The sequence below is a fragment of the Carcharodon carcharias genome, chromosome 21 (genome assembly GCF_017639515.1).
Source record: "Carcharodon carcharias isolate sCarCar2 chromosome 21, sCarCar2.pri, whole genome shotgun sequence".
Taxonomy (NCBI): domain Eukaryota; kingdom Metazoa; phylum Chordata; class Chondrichthyes; order Lamniformes; family Lamnidae; genus Carcharodon; species Carcharodon carcharias.
In genome coordinates this window covers 39,901,898-39,923,486 of record NC_054487.1, presented here as the reverse complement: position 1 = coordinate 39,923,486, position 21,589 = coordinate 39,901,898, and the positions used below count along the sequence as shown (strand labels likewise).

General features: G+C 43.6%; 1 protein-coding gene across 10 annotated transcripts in view; it reads left to right on the top strand.

The window, feature by feature from the left end:
* Positions 1 to 21,589, top strand: part of pot1 (protection of telomeres 1 homolog) — a 350,815-nt gene that overhangs the window by 315,422 nt on the left and 13,804 nt on the right. For all 10 annotated transcript variants that reach the window (XM_041216484.1, XM_041216483.1, XM_041216491.1 and 7 more), the window contains 6 exons: positions 4,285 to 4,466; positions 6,145 to 6,233; positions 15,444 to 15,500; positions 17,123 to 17,279; positions 19,249 to 19,469; positions 20,545 to 20,680. In XM_041216484.1, the coding sequence (XP_041072418.1) occupies positions 4,285 to 4,466; positions 6,145 to 6,233; positions 15,444 to 15,500; positions 17,123 to 17,279; positions 19,249 to 19,469; positions 20,545 to 20,680 (842 nt within the window). The remainder of the gene's footprint in view (positions 1 to 4,284; positions 4,467 to 6,144; positions 6,234 to 15,443; positions 15,501 to 17,122; positions 17,280 to 19,248; positions 19,470 to 20,544; positions 20,681 to 21,589) is intronic.

Below are 21,589 nucleotides of genomic sequence, written 5' to 3'. Positions count from 1 at the left end.
ATTAAATTGTAATTGTTTTAAATAGGCCTAGGACTGACAGCTAATGTAGCCCCCTGTGTATATACGTGTTATATGAGAGTAAGCATCCTTAGGCAGTTGATTTCTAGAGCCTAGCTGAATTAATGAGTAATTTAGCAAGATAACTGTATTTGACTCACTGCAGATATCCTCAGAGGACAGCTCTGATTAAATGTTCATTTTGTAATAAAAGTGAGTGACAGATACCATATTATTATAGTTTATTTCGCTGTGGCCACATCAATTAGTTATAGCCCTAAATTAAAATTGCCTTGCATTGTTGTTAGTGTTTCAAGGGTAACTTGCTTAAGCAGCAGGGCTTCTCCAATATCCTCTCCTTTCCTTCTCTTCTGAAGATGTTGTCTCCGTGCTGGGGCAGAGATTCACAAGGGCTTGGCCACCCTCTGCCTCTTCTGTTATATGTGCACCTACACAGAATGTGTTGGCAGATCATTATGCGACTGTAATGGGGACATTATTTCCAAGTCCTCCGTAAACATCTATTGTACATGTTGTTGTTGGAGAATAAAATACTTAACAATTTAAGCTGTCCAGATATAGCTCCGTTGCTTGTACTCTCACCTCCAAGTCAGAAGGTTGACTCCAGAGACTTGAGTACTTAATGCAGGCTGACATTCAGTGAAGTACTAAGGGAAATGTTCTCACTCTTCACTCTCTTTGCCTTTGTCCACCTATTGAATTTAATCTTGAATCTTGACCTTGTTTCTGCCACAACCATCAACTCTGGAGTTCCACAGTCTCTCAATTTTTCTTATTTCCTTCTTCAAAGTCTCCCGCATTTAATCTTGGCTCTTGTTCTTGACCTCTCAATTACTGGAAACAGAAATTAAAACAGAAAGTGCTGGAAAAGCTCAGCAGGTCTGGCAGCATCTGTGGAGAGAGAAACAGTGCTAATGCTTCGATTTGAATATGACCCTTCTTCAGAACATTTTATTACTGTAAACAGCTTATTTTGACTTGCTCTGTGCCATGCTATTCTACTTTACAATACGGCCTGCATTTCAGAGTGTTTTCATTGGCTTTAAAGCACTTTGAGATGTTCTGAGCTCATGAAAGGTGCTTTCCAAAGGCAAATTCCTCTTCCTTTTAGAATATGCACCAAGGCAGTGGCGGCTTATGTGAACTAGCCGCTTGACTGGTGAACACAGTGCCACAATGCAGTCCTGCCACATCCAGTCGTGAACGATGGTGGACAATTAAACAACTCACTGGAGGAAGAGACTCTACAAATATTCCCATCCTCAATGATGGGGAGCCCAGAACGTCAGTGCAGAAGATAAGGCTGATACATTTGCAACAATCTTCAGCCAGAAGTGCCGAGTGGATGATCCATCTCCGCCTGCTCCAGAGGTCCCCAGCATCACAGATGCCAGTCTTCAGTCAATTCGATTCACTCCACATGATATTAAGAAATGGCTAAAGGCACTGGATACTGCAAAGGCTATGAGCCCTGACAATATTCCAGCAAGAGTACTGATGACTAGTGCTGCAGAACTTGCCACGCCCCTAGCCAAGCTGCCGCACTGGCATCTTCCTGGCTATATGGAAAATTGCCCAGGTACGTCCTGCGCAAAAAAGCAGAAAAAATCCAACCCAGCCAATTACCGTCCTATCAGTCTACTCTTGATTATCAGCAAAGTGATGGAAGGTGTCATAGTCAAATGCAGCCTTGATGTCAAGGGCAGTCTCTCTGACCTCACCTCAGGAGTTCAGCTCTTTGTCCATGCTTGAACCAAGGCTGTAATGAGGTCATCAGCTGAGTGACCCTGGCGAACCCAAACTGAGCGTCAGTGAGAGCAGGTTTTTGCTATGCAAGTGCCGCTTGATAACATTGTTGGAGTGTGGCATCAAAGCAAAACTGTAGTCAATGGGAATTGGAGGGAAAGCTCTCTGCTGGTTGGTGTCATACCTAGGAAGGTGGTTGTGGTTGTTGGAGGTCAGTCATCTCAGCTCCAGGACATCACTGCAGGAGTTTCTCAGGGTAGTGTCCTAGGCCCAATCATCTTCAGTTACTTCATCAATGACCCTCCTTCCTTCCTTAGATCAGAAGTGGGGATGTTCGCTGTTGGTTGCACAATGTTGAGCACCATTCGAGACTCCTCAGACGCTGAAGCAGTCCATGTCCAATGCAGCAAGACCTGGACAATATTCAGGCTTTGGCTGACCAGTGGCAAGTAACATTCGCTCCACACAAGTCCCAGGCAATGACCATCCCCAACAAGAGAGAGTCTAACCATCACCCCATGACATTCAACAGCATTGCCATCGCTGAATCCACCACTGTCAACATCCTGGGGGTTACCATTAACCAGAAACTGAACGGAACTAGCCATATAAATACGATGGCTACAAGAGCAGGTCAGAGGCTAGGAATCGTGCGATGAGTAACTCACCTCCTGAATCCCCAAAGCCTGTCCACCATCTACAAGGCACAAATCAGGAGTGTGATGGCATGCTCTCCACTTGCCTGGATGAGCACAGCTCCAGCAACACTCAAGAAGTTTGACACCGTCCTGCTTGATTCACACCCTATCCACAAACATTCACTTCCTCCACTACCAACACACAGTAGCAGCAGTGTGTACCACCTGCAAGATGCACTGCAGAAACTCACCACGCCTTCTTAGAACGTACCTTCCAAACCCACGATCACTACCATCTAGAAAGACAAGGGCAGCAGACACATGGGAACACCACCACCACCCGGAAGTTCCCCTCCAAGCCATTCACCATCCTGACTTAGAAATATATCACCATTCCATCACTGTCACTGGTTCAAAATCCTGGAACTCCCTCCCTAACAGCACTGTGGATGCACCAGCACCACGTGAACTTCAGTGGTTCAAGAAGGCAGCTCACCACCACCTTCTCAAGGACAATTAGGGTTAGGCAATAAATGCTGACACTATCAGTGAGGCCCACATCCCAAGAATGAATTTTAAAAAGTGACTCAAAGAGAGATGGACAAAATAAAATGAGAGAGAAAAAAATATATTTTTTTTATATAATTGAAAATTTGATTTCATTTCTACCTAAAGCACAATGGTAGAATGAGGATGATTCCAGGACTTAGAAGGGCATGATCCTAGGAAGCAGAAAAGTAGAGATTTAAACAGGCTGTTTGACATGGACAGCTAGAGACAAGTTTAAATTAACAAGGCCTCAAGTGACCAGTAGGGAATGTTTTTGTACGCAGGTTAGTGGAGCAGGTTCACTGTAATAGCAGTCAGTGCTGAGGTGGATAACTCATTAAAACAGCGCTGGATAAATGTGCATTTGAGAATAAGACTGGGTTGTAAACAGGGATAGTTATAGACTGAAATGATACTGAATGGAGAAGTGGAGTTGTTAGTTGGCGATCAGTAGGCTAGTGTTAAATAATGAAGATGTAGAAATGGGTGATTATTCTTTGAATGGCAGGGATATTTACCCAGTATTTTAAATGAATGGAGTAAAAGCCCTATTCAACACGGTTGGCAGAAGGACTAGGCTTGATTGAATGGTCTTATCATGCTTTTATGTTCTTAACAGAATGGAAAGACCTGATGATAACATACAGTTAGAATGAGGAATTTTCATTGTTGCATATATTTTTCTGCATATTTGTGGAGTATTAAGTTAGCCACTTGTACTTGAATGTTAGCGGTGTGTCAATGGGAAGAGCAGGTATGTCTTGCACAACATAGCTGTTACACACAGATGTAGATACCAGATAAAGATTTAACAAACCAGCCAGTCACAGGATTCCTGCCTTTTGTTGCAGTAACTGGAACTTTTGCACCAAACATGTGCAGGTACCTGAATTTACCAAGAGTATCCAGAAGCCAGGGTTTATAGACTTTGGGGTTCAGGTATGGAATTTCCAATTTCATCGCGAATATAAAATAGCACAAAGATAAATTTGATGTGGCTGTTTTCATGTGATAGGGCTGGAAACTAAACTTTCTTGATGATTTGTTCACAGATTATAAACGGACGAATACCTTTCTTAAAATATACTAATAAAGTTTTACTTCTGCCCAAAGACACATATCCTAGTGACTGTTAGTGACTCTCAGTAATATACTAAAGTTATCTTTTACTCTATTTACTAATTTTAGCAGCAGAGTGGACTCTATTACAAAGGAATGGTGAGCCCTTTATGCTCACATTTGCATTTTTGCACTACAACTGGTGCACATGGAAAATGTGCTCCCAAATTAGCAAGAGTAATAATACTGAGGGTTTTTTTTTTAACCTTTACAGGTGGGAACATACCTGACAATCCACAATGTTCATACAAAACTGGCGACATTGAGTGCTGACAAACCAAGTAGGAGCCTTGATACCGTGCCAGAGATGGAATTCCACCTTCACGGCGGGACTTCGTATGGGAGAGGAATAACAGTGCTACCGGAGGACTGCAGCAATGTCCAACAGCTGAAGCAGTGAGTAGCATTTGCGGAGAAGTGGTTTACACTTTGAAAGATCTGAAGCCTTTCTCTCACTCCCAATACCTAACCGCTTGATTGCAAAGTGCTGACGGTGCAGTGAAAGCAGGTCCCTGTCCTCTGAGCAGATGCAGCAAATTTGATGGGCAAGTCAAAGATCAGTTTGGATTTCCTCAATCTCTAGCATTATATTGTGAAATGGTAAAAACCTTTCACCTAAATTATAAAATATTACCAGCAAGGATGAGGCTGTTTGGCCCATCATGCCTGCTCTGGGTCTTTGAAAGAGTTATCCAATTAGTTCCACTCGCTGCCCTTTCCCCATAGCCCAGCATTTTTTTTTCCTTTTTCAAGCACATGTTCTATTCTTTTTGAAAACTTCTGTTGAACCTGTTCCACCACCGTGCATTCCAGATCATCACAACTTGCTACAAGAGGTCAAAAGAATTCTAATTTTGTTAATTGGAGGGGTGTGGGCTCGCAGCTCCCTAGTCCCACCCTCCCATCGCATCATATCTAACTATTCTCCTCATCTCCTTCTAGTTCTGCCAATTATTTTAATTTTGTGTCATCCAGTTCCTTGACTAACACCCTCATGCTGTTTGCTGGGAGGCAGGAACGGATGAGAATGTTTCCGAGCTACCTTTCTGATGGCATGTTTATAGTTGATGAGTTTATTTAAACAACTTCCCTGAGATTTCCTATCAAGCAATGCCAGGTCCTGAGGTTAGCACCAACCCTCTCTCTGGGGTTTGATCCCTTTGTCCACTGATCTCAGGGAAACTGGCAACAGGACTTGGGTTGCTGCTGACTGTGTGAGACCCACATGTCCAGAGTCAGCAATGCCAGCGCAGGCCTTAATCTAATTTAGCAAACATTAACAACTTGCATTTATTTAGCGCCTTTAACGTAATTATATCTCTCTCTCGAGGCATTTCACAAAAGCCTTATCAAAGAACCTTGATACCGAGCCAGATAAATTGATTTGGGACAGGCGACTAAAAGTTTTGTCAACGTTGTAGGTTTTAAGGAGTCTTTTAAAGGGAAAGAGAGAGAGGCAGAGTAGTTTGGGGAGGAAATTCCAGAACTTAGGGCCTAGGAAGCTGGAGGCATAGCCACCACGATGGAATGAGTAAAACGAGACATGTGCAGGAGGCCAGAATATTAGGAATGCAGAGATCGGGGAGGATTAGTAAAGATTACAGAGGTAGGAAGGGGCAAAGCTTTGAAGGAATTTGCATCCAACAATATGCATAGATCAACTGTGTGTACAATCAACCAGTTCGCAACCTCTGCTGTGTTTTATATGCAGATTAATAATGTCCCCATCGCACTAAGGATCCATTGGGCCAGAGTTAAGACAAAAAGGTTAACACAAAAATTTAGTGCTGTGGTTCCAAGAAGCTACTTCCTCCCAACAGTAGTTTTGAAGCAATTCTGAACTCCCCAAAGTTGCTACCACATAACCCATAAACAGCGTAGGGGCTTATTGTATCGGCTCCAGGCTTCAGCTACTGTGGAACTTCCAGTTGCTTAGTGATTGTCCATAGTTCACACAAAGGTTATCGCTATCTGAAGTCACCCCAAGTCTTTTTTTTAGTCACAATCAGCTCTTTTGGGAGTTGAATAAAAAGTATTTTGTGTGAGTTTTTTGGGGATTTTTGCTTTCTTTCAGATCTTTAGAATCAGCACTTGTGGCAGACCAGGATAGTATAGGAGATCTTACGCTGCTGGACATATTTAACACTTCAAGAAGGCCCTCTGGTAAGAACCATTGACTGTGTTATATACTTCTGTACCTTTGCAGTCCTGTCTTATCAAAGGCTCCAGAGAAACTAAGTAAGTTTGAACCAATTGGATTGCCATTGGCTCACTTGCTGCATGACGGAATCAATGTTCGGAAAGCTGAACCTGCTCCAACGATATATAATGGCTTATTCATATTCCTGACTCAATGTCTAACGGCCAAGTGCCTGGAGTCAGATATTAGGAGCTGCATTTTCAAAAGTCCATGAGAGTGAGGTTGGGTGCGGGTGCAAATTGAAAATCACAATCTCGGACGGTGTCACTGGATCCCGATGCCTCTGAAATGTGATGTGATTTTCAAGGAGAGGGTGGGCATGGGAAGCTGCAATCCCACACGCCTCCAATTAACCAATTGTTAAGCTCGGTATGAGACTCATTAACAATCTTTGGAGCAGCAGTTTTGAGATTTTCAGTTGGGAGGCGCAAGGAATATAGAAGGTCCAGGACACAGGGTGCAGCTGTCAGGAACACAGCAGGAAGCCACGAGTGGTTATGAGTGCATTGGTCAACAGTGTGAGAAACAGGAAAATTGAACTCAGCTGCTCAACCCATGGCACAGAGTTACCATCACTGGAGCTGAGGGGCCTAGATTTGTGGGGTGAGTGATTGGACTCTTGAGAGGGACCTGAGGCTCCTGGCATCACTTAGATGTCAGAGCTGGATCAAGGAAAGCCTGGTGAACCAATGGGATTCAAGTGAGGGAGTTGAAATGGAGGCAAGCTGCCCTGACATTGGGCAGAGTAGAAAAGAGAAGCTTCAGCAGATGCATCCTCCTGGTCAGGAGGAGGCCAGAGGAGCAGAACAAAGGGCTGCAAGAGGAAGAAGGGGTGACCCAAGGCATCAGGTGTACCAGCTAAGAATCGACTACCTTGAAATGACAGAGCACCAGTACCCTGGAGACTATGCCTGTCCAGACAGATGGTCTCGGATATTTGCACTCTGGTCCACAATGACCTGGTGCCTCACGGCCCCCATGACAGCCCCTACCTGCAGCCATCAAGGTCACTGTTGACCTGAATTTTTTATGCATCCTGGTGTGGACCTGGGTGGCATCTCACAGTTGGAAGCTCATCACACGATCAGGCAGGTCACACATCCATTTTGAGACAATGGCCATCATTGCTGGATTCCCTCAGGTCCAGGGGGTAATTTATCCTCCCACAAAGCCACCAAGGCACCAAAAGACCAGCTAGACTCCTGAGCAGAAAAGGCTTCCACTCAATGAATGTCCAGCTGGTCTGTGACTACAGAAAGTGCATCTTGTAGGCCTCCACACAGTTCCCAAGCAGCTATCATGATTCCTTTATTCTTCAAGAATCCCAGGTTCTGTGCCTCTTAAGGCCAACATCCAGACTCTGTAGGGGACTGCTGAAGGATCTGAAGAGGTGGCTCCTGACACATGTCTGGTACCCAGATACGGAAAGGTGCTACAACCAAAGCCATCTACTAACACATACCTGCATTGAACAGACAATTGGCATCTTGAAGATGTTCTTCTGTTGCCATGACCAGTTGGGTGGTGCCCTCCAGTATGTGCCAACTGTGTGTGCACAACAAGACAGTACAAAGCGGCTGGAGCTGGAGGATGAGGAGAACCTGGAATGCCACTCTCCCTCAGAGGTGGATGGGGAGGAGGAAGAAAATGAAGAGAGAGCCCCAGAGGAGCCCAGGGTTCAGACATTGAAGGAAGTCTGCCAGGGCAGTCCCAGAGCTCTCAGCGATCAGTAGACAGGCACAGCTGAAAGGGCCATGCTAATTCAGCAACATTTCACTTGAAACTCTCAATCCTTTTGGGATGACTCTGTAACTCACTTTCCTTAGAGAAAGAAATTATCCAGTAAGCACCCACGTTGAAAAGTTCCATTTGCATTCGAAAATGGGGTCTCCACCACCAACACTCTCCTACAACACACACCATGGCACCATCTGGATCCTACCACCACCACCACCACCACTACCCCCTGACTCTTCACTCCCTGTTCCTTTTGACATTATGCACAGTACACACAAGTTTCACCACCGCCATGACAGTCCCCTACCTGCAAGCTGCTGAAGTCAATGTTGACCTGAATTTTTATGCACCCCGGTTGTTCCAGGGAACAGCTGCAGCCCTGGGTGGCATAATTAATAATGTCATAAATGAAAAGTCAATGCACTTACTAACTCAAAAAACATCGCCCAAGGGACCCTTAAAATGCATTCCCACCCGCTTCTATAACGTGCTCCCCCTGTGGCTGAGGTAGAGGTAGAGGCAGCCTGCTCTCCTGTCTCTGCTCACAACTGAGATGTCGGTGGCTTCTGTCCTCCTAGTGAAGCTGCCCGAGGGGGCTTCTACACAGGCTGCTGAGCCTGCATCATTACAGGGGCAGCCTCTGTCATTGAGCCTTGCGCAATGGATGGTTCCTGAGTCAGAGCAGCCGAGGAAGCAAGGGCTGACATCGGTGCCTTTGAGGAGTGACCTCTTCGTCAGCCTCTTCGACTGCCTCAGCCCTTCCATGGCACTCTGGCTTGCTGGATGAGGCTATCGGCTGGAAGACACCTGGCATCTACTCCAAACACCTCTGCACCATCAGTGACCCTGAACAGTCTATTCTACAGTGAGTCTGACTATCTCTGCGCATGTCAGTGCACTGCTCCTGCACCCACTCAGAGCAGTGTAGCATGTGGCTCTTCAAAAGGTTGGCCACTCTCTCAATGGAGGAGTTCAGAGCTCAAAACCCTGAGTCATGACAGAGCCCATCTATTGCATGGACTCCTCCATTGTCTTCCATAGTTCCTCAGTACATCAGGGATCTCCAGCATTCAGGAATTCACCTGCCTCTGATGCGCCAGAAAAACCCTTTATGTTTGTGTCACTCGAGGACCAACCTTGTCACCCAGTGGACAAAGGCTATATCTGCCCATCGTCCTCCAAGAGGGGCTGCCCACAGCTAAATCTGCCTCACCCTCCTCCCCCAACCTCTGCTTACTCGTGAGGTGCAGTTCACCCAGTGCTCCCTATTCTAAGGGTAGGGTAAGCTCCAACCGAGGTCCCCCAATTTGTTAACTTCCTGAGCGGACCCCAATTTTGTTATGCTCCCAGGTGAAGGGGAATGAGCTGGCTCCCCTTTATTCAACTCCCTCGGTCGCAACAAGGTTAATTCAAAAGGGATCCCTTCCCCCGTGAATACCTATTCCCAGTCCAAATGTATTTATTTTTTAGAAGGAGCCAATATAACCAGGCTTCCTTGAGTCAAAGAAAGTAAGTTACTAAAACCCGAGAAAAATAATAAAAATGCAGCATATGTACACACAAATCAGAAATGAGAAGTTAAGAGTCCAAATAAAAGCTTAAAAAGATATACAAATCAGTCTTTGACTTGTCCATGAGGCATAGATGGCATTACATTGCAATGGTTAAGTTAAATGATTCCGGTAGAGCTGACTTTGGCAGTTTCACAGTTGGTTTGGAAACACTTGGTTTTGCAGGGTAGCTGAAGAGGCTGTCCTATTTCCTTTTTAATTGTGGCTTCTGCTGAGCCTTCCCTCCAGCAACAGAGAGAGAGAGACTTTGCCTGTAACTGCAGGGGTGACTAGTTGGTCTTCTTGTGCTGTCACTTTCGCAGCACACCAGCACACACTGCACTGCCCTACAGCTAGCTTTTTAACCTGTTGTCCTCTGTGGATTCCTTGAAGGGAAATAGCCATCTTGCATCCACCTCTGAACTATTTACACATTCTGAGATATAAATCAACAGGAGATGGATTTTTGAGTGACTGCTGAGATGTGCAAATCAGTCTTTTGCCTCTACAACCACAAGATTAAAGTTCAGTCTTTTGCATCTTTCCTATCACCCTTTCAAGTGTCTCTGCTTGAAGAAGGCTATTACACCTTTTCAGGTGAGATATTGATGTTCTCTCAGGACAGGTCTGTCAGTAGAATCCATATAGGAATTTTCCCAGAAACTGGTCATTTCACTTTATCAGCCATCCTTTGCTCAGTGTCTTTGCTTGTATTTCTTTATAAACATACAAGTCTTCCTTAAAAGTTCAATATGCCTGCAAGTACTGCACCCCTCTCCTCCTATTGATGCCATGGCCATCTAGATTTCTCGTTCCAGACAGAGGGAAGAGCACATCTCTCCTGTTGGAGACAGTGCCCATTGTTGCCTCAAGGGGGGCATTGTAAAAACATGGGCCGCTGAGGAATGCATGTCCAACCCAGCGCTGGCCTCCTGATGCTCCAAACCCCCAGGCTGTCATTTGCCTTTTAAAATCACCCTCTGTGACAAGGTGCCAGTTCCTGGCACTGCCAAATGGGTGCTGTACCCACTTCCAGGCCAATTAGGACCATTGCATATGAAAATCAAATCATGTTGTGCCATTACTGACACGATGCAGGGTTAGGACCCGGAAATGATCAGTGCTGAGCTCCTGATCCTGGTTGAAAATCCAGCCCTAAGTGTGGAATGCATTTAATATTTGAGGTTTGGATTTAGGTGGGTGGGGCTGCCTTTGGAGCTACATAGAAATACATTGGAATTGTAACAAGGAAACACCATTCAACCAGTCTTTGTTGGTGCTTAGTCTCCTCCTGAGCAAACACTAATAATCACACTTACCCACCCCATTCCCATATCCCTTCAACACATTTTCCATCATCTACCCATCCAACTATTATTGACCTTGTTCCTGCCCAAACCACTAAACCTTGAAGTGAACTCCATAGCTTTCACCCACTGTGAAGCAGTTTTTCCTATCTTTGTTCTAAATCCCTTGTATTTAATTTTATTCTTGACCGACCCCTCAACGACTAGAAACGGTTGTCTCCACCCTGTCCCAATCTTCATAATTCTGAACACTCCTATTGCATCGCCGCCATAACTGTGATGCTCGAACAAAAATAAAACCATAATTTTTAAGTCTTCCTCTGGATTTACATTTCCTCACACCAAACAGTATCCTAGTGAACCTGCACTGTGCCCTCTCTGAAGTCTTGATATCCTTCCTATAGCCCATTACTGAACACAATACTGTAACTGAGGCCTTATGTAATAGGCTCAGCATTACCTGCAGCCTCTAACGTATTGAGTTAAACCTAGAATTCTGTTGGCTTTTATTTTGCAGCCTTATCAACCTGAGGTGCCAAGTTTAATATCCGCTGAACCTGTAGCCCTAAATCCTTCTGCTCTTCCACATCACCAACACTACTATCATTCAGACTATAATTGCTTTTTAAAATAATTATTTTTTTTTTAGCCAAAATAGAGAACCATTTTGATTTGCAGTATCTATGCTGGTGGGTAGTTGATACTATGGCTGCATTGTCTTGTCTATTAAATAACACTTGAAAGGTATGATATCTGCTGCACTGAGATCTCGCCATGCGTCATTGGAATTACTGTGCTGCCCTGATGGTGATATCCCCCAAATATTCATTGCATGGATGGAAACTAGTCTAGAATGCCTCTCGTTTTTACTTATTCAATGTATATTGTGCCGTCCTCCAGACAGTCTCTGTTCTGTAAGCACGGTAGTATGCCTGGAGGAGGGTAGGTTTTAACCTACAGATGTTTCCATATGCAGGTGCTGTATGTAGAAATATGCTGAGAAGCCTGCGATATCCCTCCAGTGAATGGATTGTGTTGCGCTGGGCATTTGGTTCTAACCTCATTCTTTTTCCAATCTGCTTCCCCACGAGCCATTGTACATCTGCATGAATAACCTACCCCATGACAATTCACCCACAATCACAATCGCCTCAGGTCTTCACTTACTGTGCTTTTTTTCAACACTTCCTCTCTGCCTTCGCTGACTCGAGGAGATCTTTCGGAATAGTGAGAGGAGTGGCAGTTCTTCACCATTAGATGGTGCTATTGTTGAAGAATTACCACAGCTGTGGTGTTACAGCCGGAGCCGTCTTCTGCCTGCTCAGCACAGGATGTTCACTGAGTTTCTTCTCCTAAAAAACCAGTCAGTGATAAGAAAACAATGGATTATCCACCTCGTCGTGGGGTGGTCTCTTTTGCAATGGTTCTCCACATGCCATGGGTGTGATACTGGTGGTGGGGCTTGCAACACATCAACATCATTGTAGACACAGGTCTCTCTCTATAAGAAGAAGCCAGTGTACCTGAGTGTCAGTTTAATGGGCTCTGGCTGCAGTACTTAGCTGGATAAGACAGTTTGAATGGAAAGTGGAGTTTCAAACATGAAACGGTATGTAGACAGCGCTTGCCGCACTCTGAATCCTCCGCACAATCCGGGGACATACAAGGGTAGTCAAACTTCGTGGGGGGGGGGGAGGGATGGGGCGGGGTGGCAGAGAGGGGCAGAGGGCACAGCCCATTGGGCTTTCAAGGCTGGCAGGCAGGACCGATCTGCCATGTGTGAAATCCAAGAAACACTCGAACCCATTGCTTTGTGAAAGTCAGAGGGTTATCCTATGCAGTGGCTTCACAAACAAAATGAGTGGATATCTGGTTAAGAGACCCCAGGGTGTGGTCATAAAAGAGTCTTCAATCTATCCCTGGGCTCACTAGCCACCAAATGAAAGACCCATTCCGCCATCTGGTTAGCTATTCTTTATTTGCTGAATAGCTCACCTGGGGTTGTCACTCCATGTAAAATTAGTACCTGTTGGATTTTACAGAAACATTCCACTGTTTTTGACAAGATGCTGGAGGCCCCTGTGAGCGTCTGAGTCGACAGCCCGATCTCAACTTGCACCTCGAAGGAGAAAATGCTGGAACAACCACCTGCTCTCCTCATTGACCCTGAGAAGATATCTTGGGCAGGAAGTTAAGTTGAGCCTTAAGGATATCTGACCAGATAAATAGGGTCAGTTCTATAATAAGGGCCAGTAAAGCACTGTCTCCATACTAAAACTGATGTTAGTAATGTGGTTTTCCAAGAAATGAGCTTTGAATCGTCAGAACTCATAGGTTCAGATGGAGAACTCACCAGCAAACTAAATAACAGACGTAGTTCAGATGAAAGAAGATCTTATTTCCAGATTGCCTTTTTGAATTGGGATACCATTGGATGGTCCTCTAATGATCTTGTTATTAAAGATCTGCAGGAAGTCAAAATCAACATAAATCATAGAATTGTACAGCACTGAAGGAGGCCATTCAGCCCATCAGCCCTGAACTGAGAGGAATCCAGTTAGCCCTATTGTCCTGTCTGTCTTCAGTCACTTTTGAAATTGTATTTTTCAAATCTTTACCTATATCTCTAGTGGAGGATTTCATGTCTAACCAACTCTCTGGGCTTAAAAGAAAGCGAGTTCTCCTGCTCTTATCCTTTCATTCTTATGGCGTTGGTAGAATTGTGAAGCTGGCTGTGAAACTACATGCGCTATGATAGGGATTTAGAGAGTACCACCCACTAAATTGAAACATAATACAGCCTCAGATCTCCCAGTCTCTGGGGAACCCTCGGAGGTCCTAATGCACTGACTCCATCGGATTGCCCGGCAAGTTTGAACTCCCCATGAGTAATTCCTCTGCTCTCCGGGATCCTCCAAAAAAGTCTCCAACTCTGAGTTAGAGTCAGAGGCTTTGAACACCCTGACTTAACCAGAACAGTTACCCAGAAAATGTTAGACAGATTAAAACCTGGTCCAACACTTGGGTAACTATAGAACTGATTCCTGAATCACTCACACTGACACCCCCCTCTCCCCCTCTCGACTCCCTCGACCTGACCTGACTGGCCCTCACCACCTGACAACTCTTCAACCCCCGCCTCACCCAGGACTGAATCTGACTAGCCTCTAACACTCAACTCCCCCTGACATGACCTGATTATCCCCCATCCCTTGACTAGCCCCACCACCAAACTCACTCCAAACAGCCCGACTCACCTCCTGACACCACCCCAATGCCCCAACTCCTCCCTGACACCCCAAATTCCACCTGATGCCCCGACCACCCCCAATACCCAACTCCCCCCCTAAGCACCCAACTCCCCACAATGCCTCAACTCGTCTCTTGACTCCCCCCGATGCACCGACTCCCCCCTTGAGGCCCTGACTGATGTCCCAACTCTTCTCTGACCCAACCTCACCACCTTATTCATTCTGTCTCCTCATCACACCCCCCCCACCCCACTTACTCTTACATATTTACCTTCTCTTTGTAGCTTTTCAAAGAAGCTTTGGGACATTTAAATTCTTTACTTACCAGTATTTGACATCTAGTGGCATTAAAGAGAGGCGTGGTTTCTCATTGATTCTCTCCCATGCTCCCTCTGAGGATTCCCGCACTGACTGAGTTCTGCAGGATCCTCCATTCGAAGAGTGCCATGGAAAATCCGAAGAAGGCAAGTGTATATCTTTTTTAAAACAAAAACAGAATTACCTGGAAAAACTCAGCAGGTCTGGCAGCATCGGCGGAGAAGAAAAGAGTTGACGTTTCGAGTCCTCATGACCCTTGGACAAGGGTCATGAGGACTCGAAACGTCAACACTTTTCTTCTCCGCCGATGCTGCCGGACCTGCTGAGTTTTTCCAGGTAATTCTGTTTTTGTTTTGGATTTCCAGCATCCGCAGTTTTTTTGTTTTTATCTCTGTATATCTTTTTTGTCTGTCCAGGGTCATAAATTAGAGTTCCAACCCTGAACAGAGGATTTAGGCCAATATTTTTATTCTACTGTCCTAGCTAAGTCCCTCAAAGAACCACAGCTGCCTCAATTGTTTCTCATATACTGAAAATAACCTCCTTCATTGCGACCAATCCTGCTCATACATCGTCTTTCAAGTGCCTTTGTAACCTTCCTCAAAGTGGCTTTGCTAATCCTTGATTATTTCTAATAGCTCCCTCTATTCTCTGTAAAACCCTTACTCTGGAATCCCTCTGTTTTGTTACTTGGGTTTGATGTTGCCATGTTGAGTGCCTTTATTAACAAATGAAATATTATTTTCAATCCTGTAACCAGTTTTGAACGTGAAGAAAGGAGCATTACATTTTGAAGTCAAAACACTTTCTGACTCTTGTTCAAGTAATAAAAACCCTGTTTGGCTTTTTGTCCACTCCTCTCTCAGCACTCCCCCCGTGTGTGCTTGTGGAGGCGATGTTAATTTTCTGTTTGGATTGGAAAACATTTTGCAATTAGAACCAGTTTCCTGTTTGGTTAATTGGTTAGCTAGTTATCTCATTAATTCGATTGTTACTATCAACTCTTCCAGCACCTGAGCGGGCCTCAGCAACTCATGTCGAGCGATGTCACCAGGAGTCTGCAACAGGTTGGTCTCAACAATTAATTTTTTGAACCTTGTACCTTAATTGTATCTATTCTTTGGCATGACTTCTTGTGAATCTGCCTTTAGAAATTGATAGCTGTTACCTGCGGTCTGACTAGTCATTTTCCTTGGTTCAGTTGTTCAGTCAAAGTGCTCTCACCTCAGAAGGTTGTGGGCTCAGAACCTGCTTCAGAGGCCTGAGATCACAATCCAGGCTAACATTCCAGTGCAGTACTGAGGGAGTGCTGTGCTGGAGGTGCCATCCTTTGGATGAGATGTTAACCAAGGCCCCATCTGCCCTCTCAGATGGATACAAACGATCTTAGAAGAGCACAGGTGTTCCTCTAGGTCTCCTGGCCAGTATCTATCCCTCAATCAACATCACCAAAACAAATTATCTCGTCATTTACCACATTGTGGGATCTTACTATGTGGAATTGGCTGCTGCCTTTCCTACATTATGACTGTGACTTACTCTTTCAAGGAAAAGTAGTTCATTGGTTGTAACTCACTTTGGAACATCCTGAGGTAGTAAAAGATGCTGTATAAATGCAACTTTTTATCAAACATGCTCTATTAGGGTTGAGTGTATTATTCTCTAATTCCTACTGATCGTTAAACCTTACCTTTGTAAAATGATGTTAGCTATACAGTCTTGTAGACACCTCCGAGTCTCAAAGAGGATCTTGGGGGAATATAAGATACTTAACAAGAGAATAACTGAATCCAGAACAACACATTTAGATATGCCAGTGCAGCAGGAGAAGAGGACAGAAGTTCAGTGTTTTGATGGGATGGGTTTGGACAGAATTCGGGATGTATTTCCTTACCAGGAGTCTGATCAGCAGCTGGAATATGTTATCATGAAGTTTGGTTTAGGCCCGGAGAATGGAACCTAATTAAAAACAATAGGATAATGTAGTGGAAAGATGGGAATTTTGGAAGTGGCTATGCTGTCATCATTGTCACGTGAGTGATCAAGTATTCCAATCCCCCAATGCCAAGTTATTAAATTGCAACCAATAATTCTGGTAAAAATGGGGATTAAAGCTATCAGATTGTCCTGAACAGCAACATTTTCATTAATATCATGAAATCCTACCTGGTTTGGCCTATACCTGACTCCACAGTGTGTGGCTGACCATAAAGTGGCCTTCATCAGAGCATCAAAAGATGGGCAATATGTTTCACTTTGCCAGTGTCAGCCACAGCTTGAGAAGAAAGAACGGATGAGATCCATTGGGCCCAAGGCCGTTTTCATCTGAAACTCAGTTGTGTGACCTTGTGATTTTGGTTTTCCTTCATTCTCAACTACTACAGTTAGGGGGCAGGGCTGTGCAGTGTTCTGTGTTAGCTACGTTCATTTTGGTGGAGAAATAGGGGAGGCTGAAAGCTGAGCCAGAGTTGCTGATTCCAGGGGAGATACAGAAGTACATTGAAAGGAGTTGCCAAAGCTTCAAATTTTCCAGTCCCTTTAAGATCCTTAACATTACCACTGTTTCTGCTTAACAAGTGGTTATGACACTGGAAGATTTGTCATCCTCCTGTACTTCTGTTGTTTCTGATGTCTTCCTTCTACCTTTTCAACCTTCATTCATGGCGCTCTCAAAAACTCTTTGTTGCAGTGCTCACAGCTCATCAACACATCAGAACAACCTCACTTCAAGAAGTCTTAGACCAAACACCACCTCAGAAAAACCGCATTAGAGCTAAGCTGGTGAATTATGAGCCCAAAGTTCTTCACCAGTCAGTGAAACTTTATTGTCCCAAGTGCCGTTCACTGTAAGTACCTGACAGGTTGTTGCTACAGTTCTCTGACTAGACGTGCACAGAAAAATAGAATGGGAAACTAAGCCTATGGTGATAAAGGAAAGCATAGGTTTAAAATGAAGTTGGTGCATAAAGGAGCTCAATGAAGAGTGAGTTTATCTTTGACAAAATAATCTGCCATTAGCTGAGCATAAGAGCACCTTGAAAAAAGCAATTACCATTTAATCCATCAAGCCTGCTTCTTCCGCAGTCTACACAAGATATCCCAGACATGGAATACACTAATCCCACCATCCCCAGCCTGAGAGCTCTGCCCCTTTTTCGAATGTCCATATGCAGCAAACAGGATCCATTAATGTTTTGGATTTCCAGCATCCGCAGTTTTTTGTTTTTATCTTTAGGATCCATTAATATCTTTTTAGCCCTCAACCCCCATCCCAGCAGGATTAACCCAAAATGAACCATGTGTGATCAACTGTGTGATCAACCATGGAAAGATGCTGTTCTGTGCCATACCCCTTGCTTTCAACCACAGCCCAGGTTAAATTGCTTTGCAAAGATAGACTTGAATTTACACAAGCTGAATGGGAGCCAGTGCTTAACCATTAGGGAGGGTATGGGTCTAACACCATCCAATTGGTTAACAGCCAAAGAATTACTACGGAGATGCATGTTTGGAAACGATTAGTTAATTGGTTTGTGAGCAACTGATTGTCTTCTAGTTCTTTTCTAATGTTAGATTTTATTGAGTTACCAATAGTAACTTATATTTATGTCACAAACTGTATTAACATCTATACCAAAATAGTGGAAAGCAGAGGCTTGATAGTATATGTTCATAAAGGCATTACACTATAACATTGCTGACAGTAATTCATCACTATTACACGCTCCAACAGATAAAATTAAATTTACAGCTAGGAGAGTTGGGGGGTGGCTATCTATTTTAGGTGAGTTGGGGATATCTAGGTCTAGAAGCATCTAGAGTGAATGTCTGTCAATGGAAAGAAAGTTAAGGAGGTGTCTGCCACCTCTTCCTTACAGCCTGCATTGCTAGAGCTAGGGGTCACTGTTTAAAAATAAGGTGTTGCTCATTTAAGACAGTGGTGAGGATTTTTTTCTCTGAGGGCTGTGAGCCTTTGGAACTCTCTCCCTTGAAAGACAGTGGAAGAAGAGTCTTTGAATATTTTTAAGGCAGTGGTAGATAGATTTTTGATAAGCAAGGGGGTGAAAGGTTATTGGGGTTAGGCAGGAATGTGGAGTTGAGGTTACAATCAGATCAGCCGTGACCTTATTGAATGGCAAAGCAGTCTTGAGGGGCCGAGTAGCCTACTCCTGCTCCTAATTCGTATGTTTCTATGTATGTATGTTGGTACTTTCACTATTCCCTGGCACAGGCATGATTTCTAATTTTCTTTGATCTAGTGCTGCATGACCTTTATTTTTTATTTTTATTTTTTACTTTTAGTGAGATGGGTGAATAATATAGTTTGACTACATGTCCTGATAAGAAAGAATTGCTTATACTCAAAAGTGACTGAAGTTGTTTGACTTAAAACTGGATTGTTATAGAACAGGAACACCAATTTAAAAAAAAATCTAAGCCATGCCTCAGGCATATTTACCCTACTGTTATATAAGGATTCCCCCTAAATGAAGGGGTGAAGTATTAATTCAATCTTCCAAATTTTAATTCTAATACTATAAAACTAAGACTAAAAAGTATAGACTTCTTCATGGATTTCTAACCTGAGATACCCTCCCCAGTTTAAAGAATTGGATGTGGCTCATCGTATAATGGCTGCAGGAAAGATAAGGTATTGGAATTCCTTCCTGAAGACTCTTTAAGGGAGGTATTTTGCTGTTGCTTATCTTACCTGTGACATGTGGGCTTCAATCTTGATTTGAAACATGATGACTGGTTACTGTGCGTAACTACGATGGATCTGTGCTCACTGCTTCCCATGGGTTCATTTTTCAGGAAGGAGATTCCAAGTGATGATCACATTAGCAGTTTTTTGCAAGATGTTTACAGTCCTGATTCTATGACTGTTGACCCTGATACCCAGTCACATGACACTCTGTGGTACCAAACAACTACATGGGAGGCTGAAGATCAAAGACGGCGCCAGATCACTGTTCGTTTTGTGAAGACAGATAAAGTGCAAAGAACTCCAGAACACTCCACAATTCTGGTGGAAGGTAGAATTTTTGCAGTACACTATTAGTGTAAGTGCAGAGCAGCATTGCTAAGCAAATGTAAACCATCAGGTAGTATTTGTTTTGACACTAGCATGCTGTCACAAAGCTCAAAAGACTTCTATATATCTAGATCACACTGTGCGAGAAGACGGGTACATTCAATTCCAGAGTTAAGCTCTGCACTTTCCATCACAAAAAGTGTTATCAGCCAAGGTCCTTATTTTAAATCCATTAACTGCTGCCACTTGACATTGGGTTGTCCTTGGCTTTGATGGCTTCAATGATGGTTTTGTGGATTAAGAATTGCCACTGGGAGGTGTGAGGTATTATAGAGAGTTGCCAAAGTTTAGCTGACCACAAGCAAGGAAATTATTGGAGAAACCAAAAAAAAATTGCAAGGCTTCACCATCAATAATTCATAAGGCCCCACAGTTGACCCCATTGCTCTTCCTGAAGAAATGAGTTTCATGCCTGTCTTCAATAAGAAACCCTGAAATCGTCACTAGAGTCTGGAGTCACTCACTAAATGTTCTGGTCCATCTGCACCTGTCAGCTTTGACGTTCTTACAGCCAGTGTTTGTATTTTGCAAACTGTATCACTGACAAAGATTGCTTTTAATGAAAGCCTAGCAGCTCTCCATTTATATTTTTATTTATGAAAAGGTGTAACTTTATTAGCAGCCCAAAGCACAAATGGGAAGCATATTAGCCATGCGTTTGCAGCAAGTATTCTTGCACTTTTGCTCGATTTTGAGATAAAAAAGCATTCCTCCAGTTCCATACTTTTACTGGTATTAATGGAATTGATAACATTGAACCATAGATCAGCTAGTTTGTCCCAGTCAGAGTGGGCCTGTTATGTGTCCACTGTTACTGTAATTTAAAGAAGACAATGAAATGCAAGAGAAAACTGAAAACCTACCCAAGCCAGGAATGCATATTTGAATGAATTCACTTCTGCAGATAGACAATAAACATGGTATTGAGTTATGTTGAGATTATGTTCAATGACCACACTACAATGAATTTTGAACTGCTTGTATTGTTGAGTTACATTGTCTGTTTTTTTTTAAAGGAGTATCTCTAAATGAGCTGTGCCGACTCTCCAAGAGATTTGGGAGGGTCATTCCTACCACTTCCAGGACCAAGTACCTGACTTTGAATGATCTTTCCATTCCATTCCTGATACAAGATAGGAAATGGCATTATGGGTAATTCTTGTTGAAGCTTGGCTTCTTTGCTTTATCCTAGCAGCTTCTCTGGACTTCAACCTCCTCACGCATCACATCAGTTTATTTTTGTCCTTTAGAAGAAGAGGGCTTAAAGGGGGAAAAAAACAATGGTTGAACCATTTTCAGGTTGTGCTGACTATGTTCCTTATCCAATAAGATACATAATTTCAATTCCCCCCAACCTCCAACAAAAAGGTTGTGTCCCAACTAATTGTCCATCTGAAACATGACATTATTCCACATACATGGAAAGAGAAAGTTCCCTCATACAATTAGCACCTTGCCCCGTGTAATCAGTTCCCTCGTCTCTTTGCAAAGGCTTACTCTATTGAGCTGCACCAAATCTAGGCTGCAGAGGCAATGGGAACCATCATTAGATTAACTTTGCCTAAATTCCCCTTCTCAGAATGGCAATTGGTTGGTGAGTGAACAGTTTGTGTTCTGCAGTTTCTTTTCCATCATTCAGAGGCAGAGCACTGACATGTCACCTGGGACCCATTTCAAGCTGGGTAATTCAGACAAATCATACGTTTGTCTGGTCCTCTCAATGGTTGCCCAACTACACCTAATATATAGAACAAAGTCATATTGGGAGCCAGAACAGTGAAGTCACCTGAGAGACTCTCAACATCACGTATCACGTTAAAAGTGCCCTTAGCACAGATTGCAAGTCTTTTTGATTGCCTCGCATTTTAAACCAACTAAAAACATTTCAGTCATTGTCCCCTTATCTTGATTGGCTGAAATTTTCCAGGAATGAATCATTCCATACTTTATACCTATCCATTTACTTTACAGTTTCTTTCTCATCAATATCTTACACACTTTCTTCCTGTCTTGTGATCACTGCCACATGTCCACAAGTCATTTATTTAATAGATTAAATGG